We start from the raw sequence: 13,047 nt of genomic DNA on the forward strand, positions 1-13,047 counted from the left end.
AGTAGATCCAGTCATTGAAGGTTGAGACACTATGACAGCAGTGGACACAGCATTTGAAATGGATAGATTAGTATTAGAACAACTCATTTTAACATTTAGGTTAGGCATAGTGTATTTCTCAAAATATTTGTAAAATATTTGCGTCCTATACCTATGGTGAGTGGATCACTGTATTCAGTGTAGTAAACTGGTCGTCCTCTCCCTCCTCTGCACCTGTAGATTCCACCTTTTGACACTCTGATTGGTCCAGTAGAGTACGGAACACCATGGTGAATGATCAGTGAGGGTGTGTTGTGTTGGTACCAGTAGTATTTCCATCCAGATGAGACCCCCACAGAGCAGCTCAGTGTAACACTGCCCCCTACAGGGATGTCTGTCTGGTCAGCTTTCAGTATGGCCTTTGGTTTATCTGTTGGAACATCAGAAAAAAATTGTATTGTAATGGTACTACAACATACAGTTCCCGAAGAAACTTTGTGGACTAGTTGAAAACTGTAGATATCAGCACCAGTGGAATGTACATAAATAAGTAATAGCATTTGACTGGAATGGTATAAGTAATGTTATAAGTAAGACAGTTTCGAATATAATTACCATAAGTGGGGAATGTACCTTTAAGGGACTGTGTCCAGAGAAAGTGTTATATTATCAGAGGAATGATTTGGTTATCATGGCCTGAGCGCTCACACACAGCATTTATTGATGCTCACAAGTTAGAGCCAATGATTCGTTGGTGTGCTCAAACGTCATACTGTACATCTGTTTTATTAGCACAATTAACGGTACATGGACATGTAATGGTTTAAAGTCTGCTGTGAATGATCGAGTTGTCAGACACAGACAAGAGGATTAAATGTGTGGCACTACTGTCCAAAAGTTTGACTATTGTCTGTTTCAAACTCTCAAGGTGCTCCGCCCTTTGCCATAGAAATGCATGACAGACAGGTGCTGACTGTTATGGACACAGTCCCTAAAAGTGCTAAATTCATATATTATATCAACTAATTAAACACATAAACCTTAGTAACCTACTGTATACTATTCCCAATTCAAGCCTGGTATAAGCCATCCCGGTAGCATGAATTCACATTTTTATGTGTCTCTTGCACACCGGTCTGACCCCAAGGGCCAAGGTGGGCGTGGGTGTTTTGCGGAAAGTGCAAATGCCAATCATTCTCTGTCAATCACAGGGCCCTCAATCGCAGCTCTTCCACTTTTTGGTGTCAAATCGCCCACCCAGCACTTGGGGCCAGACCGGGGAAGGTTTTACCAGGCTATCCCTTTTCTTTCTTAGGCAAAGTTCACAATGCATTGCGTCGCTATACCTGATAACAACCAATATATATGTGTGTGTGTGTGTGTGTGTGTGTGTGTGTGTGTGTGTGTGTGTGAGTGTGTGTGTGTGTGTGTGTGTGTGTGTGTGTGTGTGTGTGTGTGTGTGTGTGTGTGTGTGTGTGTGTGTGTGTGTGTGTGGAAAAAAAATGTGATTGCTTATGTGATTGCAATGCATTATCTTAAACATAACGACAGTATGATGATGTGATGTGACTTACCTGATACAATCAAAGAGACTTCATTACTTGGTTTTGTAACATAACCAGTCTTTTTTAGAACACCACTACACTGGTATTTACCACTGTGGCCTGGCACTGCTTGAAATTCATGTTTATTCTGAGGAGAGTTTGTGTCATAAACAACACCATCTCTTTGAAAGTTGTACCACCAGCCATTCTGTTGTCTGTTTATATTACATATTAATGTAAAAGTCTCTCCAGTAAATATGCGGGAGTGGGTGGGTTTCAGGGTCAGAACAGCTTGTCTCTCTACACAAACACATAGAGCACAAACACACAGATGCAATAAAACAATATGCTACCAGTCTGTTATTAAATTAGAGTAAGCTCAAACCATGACAGTCGGGATTTTGACATTGACTGAGTGAATGAAGTAAATATATATTAAATCATTCTTCACCTTGACTGTGTCCATAGGACAGGATGATACTCAGCACTGGAAGATATTTGGTGAGAAAAGAAGAGACAATATCAAGCAACACCAACATAGACAGCTACAGTTGATTCAAGTTCAGCTTCTAGGTAGCTATATGAATCTTGTGTTAATATGTAAATAAATATATTATTCCGGTTGATTTTTAGTGTATTCAAGCTTAAGTTGGATAACATTGAGATGGTTTAAATATAGTTCAATAGGCCTAATAGAAATCATAATTATATAGGTTACTCACAGAGGACAACGCAGGCCAAGACATAACACATCTTCTTCTTTGATGCACAATTCTGAAAAGCATTTCTACTTCCTGTTCATGGGGAGCTATAAGAAATACTATGTGAGAAACAAGGGGGAGAAAGGGGGAGGGAGAGAGAGAGAGAGAGAGAGAGAGAGAGAGAGAGAGAGAGAGAGAGAGAGAGGAGGGGGAGGCTTGCCCTGAGCTCAGTATATTTTAGTAAATTAAGATCTGAGACAAAATCAAGGAATGTTACTCTTGTGCACAGTATAGGCCTATTACCCATTTAGGCCTAACCTATAGAATAGGGCTAAATCAGAAATTAGCCTACAAAACAAATATGTTGCTACATACTGTACATGTACTGTAAGCCCCTCCCAAACAGCAAAATGTGTTCCCGGCCTGAATGGGTTAAATCTTCTGTGTTAAATAAAACAAGTGGGTGTACTATGCCAAAACGTCACTAGGGGCACCAGGAGAAACTAATTGGAGAGCACCTTAATTCCTAGAAGTAGAAATAAAATCTCATAAAAAGTAAAGTTTTTGGTGTCATTTTGTTTAACACCATATATTCACAAGCACCACCATTCCTATTTTCTGACTTAGTCGTGACTTGTGATATAGACATACGTTAAGTAAATACTAAGCACAAAACAGCTGTGTTGACAGTAGAGACTTAATTATATTTAAGTTGTTTTAAAATACATTAAAAACAGACATGAAAAACAGACAACAAGCTACATTAAACACTGAAGGGCTGTTATATATGAGAGTCCTCTCTGACCACAAAGGAAACAGCCTGTGTCAAAACCACAGTCACACACACATGATGCTTCACAGTGGAGCTGCAGTGGCCATGTTTCCATCTCATACTAGTTTGAGTTGGCATGCTTGTGTGTTCTTTATGCAGTATGTGATTATGTGGTTGTGCATAGTGTAGCCCACTGTTTCCCAGGCACATTTAAATTGGGTCAACAAAACATTTATTTCTTAATATATATAATATATATATATAAGGTTTATTTTAGTGTGGTTTAGTGTGGTGACATCACAGTGATGTCAGAGCAGCAAACTCATAGACCGTAAAAAAACGTACACGTCCGGACAGATGGCCGATGTGCCGTTTCGCATCCCTTGCTACCCAACTCACAAAAGGGTCATGTTGTTTCTGTCCGGCCTATTCCCAACTCTTTGTGTTGGAAGTCACCCATTATGCAGGAATATAATGCATGCTATGGTGAAAGTAATAAAGTAAATGTCATGTTTTCGAAATGCATATATACTTTAAAGTTTGTATTTTTTGCTTAATTGCGCAAAACTATCAGTGGTCAACGAGCCATAGTTAACCTATGTTACAGATAGCTGACAGGCAATACTATGCCCAGTGTTGAAGACGCATCTTCGCATCCATGCTTCGTGAGCACTTCTCTGGATCTAATGCAAGAAGTTGGAGCCTAAAATCGTGTTGATGTTGTCCTTTCATACTGTCTCCAAGTATCTTTTAGAACTGTTTATGGCTTCTGTACCCCCTGTACTGTATGTGTTTTCTGAATCGAAGTACCCCTTTACCTGACTACAACCTTTTGCTTAGTAATAGCTATCATACTGTATGATGAAACCATAGCCATCATATGATGCTATGAATTAATGGGAAGAGCTAATTGGTCTGAAGGTCCGTTGGTCCGAGTAGGATCAAATTCACCAGGTTACCAGCGTCGTCAGGTTAGCATTTCACCAGGTTAGCATTCACCAGCGTTACTTTTACTGAGGTTAGGGTCGGCATATTGACACCGACTCAAATTAATCACAACCTGTTTGAAGACCTTATGTGCTACCCAGCCAGCACGCAGAGGATTAAGTAAGTAAGTAAGTAATTTGAAGAATACAACATTAAAGTGAAATTGCAATTAGTAGAATAATATATAGTACCGCTGTGTACTCCAAGGGTACACGCACCCCCATTTCACTAAATTGTGAGTGAAATTTGTGCATCTAGTGCCTCTAGATAAATCTAGTGCCTCATGTTTCATAAATAGGTTTGGACTATTTCTTTAATTTTTTAAGGTTCAGTGCGATGTGTTGTTGTCACCCAGCATACCCATTCTTTCAACCAGACAATTCATACATTTGACTTGGTAGTGACTAGTGAGATAAACATACTGTAGTGAATAACATCTGTGTTCACAACAGAGACTCGTTCTATAATGTTTGAGATGTTTTAAAATATATGAAACAGCATTATGATTAAAAACAGACTATATAAACACTACTTTAAACAAGTCTAAGCTGGTAAGAGAGTCCTCACAGGCTGTTTCCTCACAAAGGAAACAGCCTGTGTCAAAACCGCAGTCACACATCCTTCACAGCGGAGCTACAGGGGCCATGTTTCCATTTCATACTATTTTGGGTTTGTTTGCTTGTTTGTTTGTCAGTGTGCGTCACTCAATCTCTGAATGACCGGTATATATACCTCTGTACGACTACCGTGTTGTTTAAAAGCCAGCATAATGCAAAACAGATACAGGCCTACTGTTACTGTATTTGAAAATATGAATTTGGGCTGCCAGTGTAAACAAAGCCAGAGTGACCGGGGCGAGGCAGTATGAGGGTCAAGCTGTGACTTTTGTGTTGACTTTTGACATCCCTTTCCTGGAGATAAAGAGGGATTACGGGTTGAGTGTGGCAGTGACATCGTACACACCCTGTATTTTTATGAGAGTTTTGCTTTTGAAAAAAAATATAATTCATGATGCCTGGCCTCACCAGAAACTGTATTTATTAAATGTAAAATACATTACAGTTTCCGGTGCATTTCCGCGGTGCCTACAAATAGTGTTCAGAGAAGTTGTCAAAAACACATTTATGTGGAATGTTATTGGTTATTATGAAAAATATGTGACATTATGTTGAAACTCTCTCCCTGTGACAGAAACGCTGCCTTCGTCGAACTCAAGAGCGGCTCAAACGCTCTTTCTTTAGTATAATAATAATATTTCAATCACAGTGGCCGCAGTTAGTATCACTACAACACATTGTGGTCTACCTGATGTTCACGATACACTTTGAGAACCAATAGAGCCACCAACTCTAACAAGGAAAATTGTGCCATTGTGGTATGGTTGGTGAGCAAGGCATGCATTACCTTTAACATTCAACCCGCCATGTGACTATTGTCTGCTGTCTATAATTTCATTGTTTCTCATTGAAGTAATCATTATGTTCAATTGTCTGAGCTCATCCTTTGATTTATATACAATATAAAATTAGAGTATTTTTACCCTGAAAACAGACTGTATAGATGTGAAAGAGGCTTTCAGCTTTCAGGCAGAAACCAAAAAATACCCAGGGAATACATAATATTTGCATATTATAACCACACCGGAGGGTATTAATTAGAGTAATGTTAACTCCATTAGTAGATACAAAACAGAAAAAGTACAACACCAAGGCACCACCTCTTTAACGCCCAATGTTTTGTATTACATCAGATGTAGTATTAATACAAATTCTACTATTTATTAGACTTTTCAGTCACATCTGCCCATGAAAGATTGGGATGCATCTTGGGCTTATTGTGTCCAAAATACATATTTAGCCACTTGTACACAGCCCTCATCCACTGAAATCAAAATTGTTAAAATTGTTAAAAAGATAGAAATGAAAACATTTGAATGCTTATCTGTTCTTTTCTCTAATTACAATCTAAAAAATGAACCCTTAACTTTCATCTTCTACATGTGTGCTGACATTTTTACCATGAGCTAATAGCCTTCCTGCTTGCTCAGGGTATACATTTAATCTTGATCTTCAGGTCACAATTTGTGTCAGATCCTGTGTCTACAGTAGGTGAGACATGGCCTCACGATCATTTTTTTTTTTACAGGTGATCAAAAGGAATAGGCAGAAGCTGAAAGTGTTCAGATTATTATTATTTTTTTTTCCAAAAAAAGAGAAAGAAAAGAAGAAAGAAAAGAAAGAAGAAAAAAAGAGAAAAAAATATTTAAAAACTAAAAACAAAATGTATAAGGAATAGACTTGATACATTCCAGTTATAATAACAGTTCAACAGAGATATGTTACAAAGTAATTGTAAGAGATAATAATAGAAATAATAATACTAACAAGTACGAATAAGTGATAATGATAATGAGACTATGAAATGCTGTATTTGGCCAGGATATTTAATTTGAGTATTTTTTTAAATTGTGAAATGTTCTTACTGTGTTTGATCTCTTCTGTCAAACTATTCCAAATCTTTACTCCACAAATAGAAATGCACATACTTTTTTTGGTGGTCTGAACAGATCCTTGTTTAAAATTGAGTTCCCACCTTAGTTCGTAGCCACCTTCTCTATCACTAAACATGTTAAGAATGTTAGCTGGAAGCAGTTTATTTCTTGCTTTGAACATCATTTGAGCAGTTTTGAACTCTACTAGGTCGGGAAGTTTCAATGTACAAGACCTCAAAAATAGATTATTTGTGTGTTCATAAAACCCCACTTTATGTACTATTCTTATGGCCCTTTTTTGTAATATAAATAAAGGATGAATATTACTACTGTATGTGTTTCCCCACACTTCCAGGCAGTAGGACAGATAAGGCAGTATGAGCGCATTGTACAGGGTTAACAGAGACGTATAATTAAGTATGTCCCTTGTTTTCCCTAAGACACCAACGTTCCTTGCCACTTTTGCCCGCACATACTGTATATGGGATTTCCAATTTAATTGATGATCTATTACTACTCCCAAGAACATATTTTCGTAAACTCTTTCCAATTGAATACCGTAAATTTTTAGTTCAATTGGAGTGTTTGGTGGAATGATTTTATTTCCAAAAATCATGAATTTGGTTTTTTTTAGGTTCAGAGATAACTTATTTAAGGCAAACCACTGCTTTAGTTTGTAGAGTTCAGCTGAGACCACATCCAGTAGTTGTTTAATGTTTTCCCCCGCACAAAGGATGTTTGTGTCGTCGGCAAAAACCACACAGTTCAGAATGCTTGATACCTTACAAATATCATTTATGTATAATATGAATAGTTTAGGACCTAATATTGATCCTTGCGGTACCCCACAGGTGATGTTGGAGCATGCTGACTTATATTCATCAATTTGAACATATTGCTGTCTATTTTCAATGTAGCTTTTTATCCAATTAAGCCCAACGCCTCTAATTCCATATCTTTCCATTTTTTCCAGGAGAATATCAAAGTGAATTGTGTCAAAGGCCTTTTTCAGGTCAAGAAAGATACCTATTGCATATTCTTTATTTCCAATTGATGATGTCAGTTTTTCAGCAAGCTCCATCAATGCCATGTTAGTAGAACGTCCAGTTCTAAAACCATATTGACTGTCAGATAATATGTTATGTTTTTCAATAAAGCTGTCTAGTCTTGTAGAAACAATTTTTTCCAGAATTTTTGAAAACTGTGATAGCAGTGAGATAGGCCGGTAATTTGTAAAGAGATGTTTGTCTCCAGATTTATAAACTGGGATTACCTTTGCCATTTTCATCTGTTTGGGAAAGATGCCCGTTTTTAGTGACAGATTGCAGATATATGTTATTGGGTCAGCCACTTCAGTAATAACCTTTTTTAGGAGTGTCATGTTTATACCATTTCCATCAGTTGATGTTTTATTTTTGAACTTTTGGACAATGTCAGTAATTTCCTTTTTGTTTGTGCTGTAGAAAAATGATCTAAATGTCTTGACGATAGAAGAGCGGTGGGTCAAAATACAACCACCCAGATTGTATGAGTTATATTGTATTATACCCTACCATACAGATTGGACAAAATTACATTTTATTCATTAAAAAAGGTCACATAGTGAGGCTTTAAGCTGCCTGAGTCTGCATTGATTATTAAGGTCTGAGGAAGAGCCTTCCTCGAAACTTTACAGATACAAATTCCACAAATGGGAGCATACTGACAGTACTGGTGAGCGGATTTGGAATTAATTTTTTATTTTTGTCATTAACACGAAGTTATAAATCAGTGAAACCTACCTGGCACAAGATTGGAAATTACTGAGAATGTTGTACATGATGATATGATTTATTCCACACACTACAGTACACATTCTTCAAAGGCAAAGTGAAATATCTGCATTGCTGATTGCCGACAATGACAAAGGGCAATGCAACTTCCACCAAGATAAATTTGAAATTTAAAGTTCCTGCATTTGTTTTCTGCATGTAGTTTCTGGAAAGGTACATCAGAGGGCGACTGTTGTTCACACATGAGTCCAAACAGGTATTGAAACTTTGAGCTCATCTACAAGAGCAGTTCGCCAAACAAAACTCAAAGCAGCTCATAGCACATGGGACATATTATATTATTATATCATACTTTTTCAATTATTTGGGGGCCCATTTGCAATATCCTCTTGGCCCACCACTGTACCCTATCACACTGACTGGAAACCGCTGTGATGGTCTGCTTTCTGCTAAAAAGAAAAAAAAAAGAAAAAGTGTGCTGCAGTGAAAGAAAAAGCATATCCTCTGTGAGGTGATGTGAAAAATAAAGCTTGTGACTGTGCGATATAATATCATTATCATATAATTTAAAACTTCAATAATATTAATCATTTCTGCCTCCATAACAGACCACAGTGCAGTAACATTTTAGGTTTTTACTTGGTCTGATATTCAGTGTCGGACATGAACTTTAAAGCTTTATTTACGCTTGAGAGGCACTGAGGTTACCGTCATTGAACAAACAATATACAAATGACAGCAAACAACTTTAAGACAAACAGACAGGAGGGCATTAACTTACATACAAATAGCTAAATACTACACAGCCTTGACTGTGTCAGGGCCAAAGTAGCCTTGGAAACCCAAAGAAAGAGGAAGAGAAGAGAGAGGGAAACAAACTCATGGGATAAACGTGAAAAAAATAAAAATAATAATAATAATAACTAGAAGCAGTGCTCTTCCGAGCACAGGTCTCCACCAGGCCAGGCGTCCTGGTGGTGCTATTGTATAATAGGCCAATGTAAAAAGGGTGGCATATGTTCTTCACCTTAGATCTTTCATGGCAATCGGACGCTGCGTGCATGATTTGAAGCATTGTGTTCCAAAAATGTGATTTGCTAAAGTCTACCTGCTGGTGGCGCTATAACAGGCCAATGTGAAAAGGGTAGCATTTGTTCCTTGACATAGTGGGAATATGTGTGGCAAATTTCACGGTAATTGCAAGCTGCGTTGATGAATTGAGGCATTTTGTTCAAAAACGGAGCAATCCTGCAAACTTTGGAAGCTAATATTTGCCAATCAGGATGGAATATGAAATATCAGATGGATCAGACTTGATCACATGACTATAGAGATACTGTGTACTGATTTCTGTTATTTTTGGAGAAAATCTGAAGGAGTAATATCCAAAAATGTGTTTTACATAAGTCGGCCCAAAGGTGGCGCTATAAAAGGCTGATGTGAAAAATGCAGGGCAAAGGTTTATCCTTAGCCTCTAGGGAGTGCGCTTACAAAGTTTGAAACTGATCGGTGGAGTTAGAGGTAAAACCACAAATCGGCCTGTTATAGCGCCACCATGAGGCTGATTTAAAAAATTTGAAGTGGCATTTCTTCCTCGACCTAGTGGGAACGTGATAATTGCACTTTGCGTTGGGATTTGAGGCATTTTGTTCAAAACGGCTCAATCCTACAAACTTTGGAAGCCAATCTTAGCCAATCAGGATGGAGTATGCAAAATCGGACAGATCCGTGTTGATCACATGACTGTCGAGATACTGCCTACCGATTTGTAGGATTTTTGGACAAAATCTGTAAGAGTAGTGCACAGAAATGTCTTTTGCGAACATCGGCCACTAGGTGGCGCTAGAAAAGGCCCATTTGATAAATTTAGGGCAGGTTCTAGATTGGCATCCAGGGAATGTGTGTGCTCACTTTGGCAGCGACCGCACGCACGGACGGACGGACGCACGCACGGACACACGGACGGACGAAGGGAAAAACATACTCTCCCCCATGCCTTCGGCTGGTGGAGACAATAATTATATTATATTATATATATATATATATATACCGGTATATATATATATATATATATATATATATATATAGAAAGAAACAGCGACAACAAGCATTACAAGCAACAAAAATAGTACAGTATACTCTGATAGTCCACAGTCTGCTAAAAAGACTAAAAAATAGTTACAACACAGGTACACACTCATTGTGGGGGCTTCAGAACAAAGGAGACCCTATACCTATACAGTAGGTTCACCAAAGATGTCAGTCTTTTTTGACCACGCTGCTCACATTGTTGTCTGTAGTCTGACTGCTCGTGCTCTGACTTCCTTGTTGTTCTTCTCCACATGAAAAATACCGTTTCCATATCTGCATGTAGGCCAACTTGACCTTTTTGATTTTGAACGGATACACCACCGGGTTGACAGCCGAGTTGGCGTGCGAAAGCAGGATGCCGACATAGAATGCCGCGCTGGGTATGTTTGTTGTCTTGGAAAAGTAGGCCAAACAGTTCATGACGTGCAGCGGCAGCCAACCGAGGGCGAAGAGGGCCAAGACCAGAGCCAGAGATCCTGCTAGGCGTCTCTCCTTCTGCAGGTAAGTACGGGACTGGCCTCCTCCCGGCCCCTCTCGAAGTTGCCTTTGGATGGCAGAGAAGATGTAGCAGTACAGTGCGGTCATGACCACAAGGGGCGTCAGTGTGCAGAGGAAGAAGCTGAAGTACACAAGATACGAGAACGGAATGACGGCTACAAACTCGCAGACGATAGCGGATGAGTCTACTGTCGAGGGTTCGGAGAGAGAGCCACGATTGTTCCATCCAAACATCGGGGTGAAACTCAGCAGCATGGCCGCCAGCCAGCACACAGCGACCACCAGCCAAGACCGTCTTTGTGTTACCGTCCTTTTGTACCTGTACAGAAGAGAATTCTTGGAATGACATATGCAGTCCAAATTGTCATGGACAATGATTACAGGACGACTTTTCAACCTATCTTCATATAATTGCAGGCATTGACAATAAGGCTTGCCCCCCTGCCCCCGGCAGGTAAATAAAACCTTCGGGCAGGTGAAGTTTGCTTTCAGGTTTGTTGTGTGTGCTTGTTTGAGAGGGGACGCAACCGTCTATAAACACAACACGAGATATCTGTCGAAACACCTGAACGTGGCCAGCGCGCTCTCTCATGTAAAATAAGAGCACTTACCTATAATGTGCCGTTTTTACTGTTGCTACACTTAAAAATATAAAATAACAAGAGTGAAACCATAGACATATTCAACCATAGCTGTAGGTATTTGGATTTGGAGGTAATCGAGGTATGATATATATATATATATATATATATATTTTATCACACAGCCACAGAAAGTAAAGAAGTAAGTGTTAAATTGAGCGGTAACCTATCATTTTATGATGGACGATTTACTTTTCGGGCAAGTGGGCACGACCTTTGGGCAAATAGAACATGACCTGTACTTGCCCGACGGGCAAGTGCCTCTGAGACCTTAGTGTCAACCCTTAATGGTCCTCACTAATGTTCATGATAAAAAAGCACACTTTTTCTATTTCTATTCCTGAAAAGTTACTATGCTATAATGGAAGCCATTGTTCTTGCATTAATATTTTGTAAAGAATCTGCATAACAATGATGCCACATCCCTCCCCTGGGAGACACAGGCACTCAGGCAGAGTAGAAAGATTTTTCTTTTTTTTTTGTGAACATTAGTGAGGTCCATTTATATAAAGATAGGTTTAAAAGTGGTGAAGTCGTCCTTTAGACTGACAGAATTTTTTTTTTTTTTTTACCTCAGTAGGTGTGTTTGTGTTTGTGCATGGAAGTAAGGTATAGATATGTGCACACGAACAAGGTAAAGCATTTAGTACTTGCATACTATGATTGTATAATAGTGTTATTTTCAGAGATCAGGCACAGCTCACCTGAGCGGCATGAACACGCGGAGGTAGCGATCCACGGCGATCGCCATTAGAGACAGAACGGACGCCATTATCAGCAGGATCACTACGCAGTTGGCGAAGAGACACGCGTGGAACGAGGTCCTTGGCCCCCCGTTGACCACCACCGCGATCGGTATGGCCACGCAGCCCACCAGGAAGTCGGCCACGGCCAGAGAGGCTATGAAGAAGAAGGTGGGCTGCCGTAGGCTTTTACTGGAGACCACCGCCCAGATCACCAGCGTGTTACCCAGACAGCAGCCGATGGCTATCAGCACCTCCAGTACCGTGTAGAGCACTGTTCCCACATCCACCGGGTCACCTAGTGCACTGCTAGGACCGACCGTAGGCTCGCTCGTCTCTGGCATGATGGACATCCTGACAAGTGAATTTAGCTGTGTGTAGTGCGTGCCTTTTATCTTGTCTGGAGCAACTTATGCGGAAGTTATACAGTAAGCCAGTAAATACTTTCTTCATAAAATGTTGAAGCCGTTTGCACCTTTCAAGTTCAACTGAGGTTCAGCTGAAAGTTTCAGTTCTCACTCGTGTGAGTTTCCGTTGATCGGTGCACACTAACATGCAGTGAGGACAGGAAGACTGCAGCCAAAAAGGCACAGTATCTTACTAGCCATAAATCATAACACCAGGAGAGGTCGCTAATAACACATGCCAACGAGTGGGCTCATCGGTTGATATAAAGCTGTTTCGACGATGCGGTGAGCACTTTATTGATTTGCACATGTTTTGAGCCGAATATGGACGTTGGGGCTCAACCAGCGAGAGCCATATGACTCTGCCTTATAACTCCAAGGAGAGACGTAACGTCCGAATATTAGCGAGCTCTCCTGGTGT

General features: G+C 39.7%; 1 protein-coding gene across 1 annotated transcript; it reads right to left on the bottom strand.

The window, feature by feature from the left end:
* Positions 1-10,505: 10,505 nt before the first annotated feature.
* LOC308283061 (adenosine receptor A1-like) lies at positions 10,506-12,572 on the bottom strand (the record flags this gene model as incomplete). Its single annotated transcript, XM_080723448.1, has 2 exons — positions 10,506-11,154; positions 12,181-12,572. 2 exons carry the CDS (start codon positions 12,570-12,572, stop codon positions 10,506-10,508), a joined length of 1,041 nt encoding a protein of 346 aa, XP_080579574.1.
* Positions 12,573-13,047: the final 475 nt, after the last annotated feature.

The sequence above is a fragment of the Nannobrachium achirus genome (genome assembly GCF_963921795.1).
Source record: "Nannobrachium achirus genome assembly, chromosome: 4".
Classification (NCBI taxonomy): Eukaryota; Metazoa; Chordata; class Actinopteri; order Myctophiformes; family Myctophidae; genus Nannobrachium; species Nannobrachium achirus.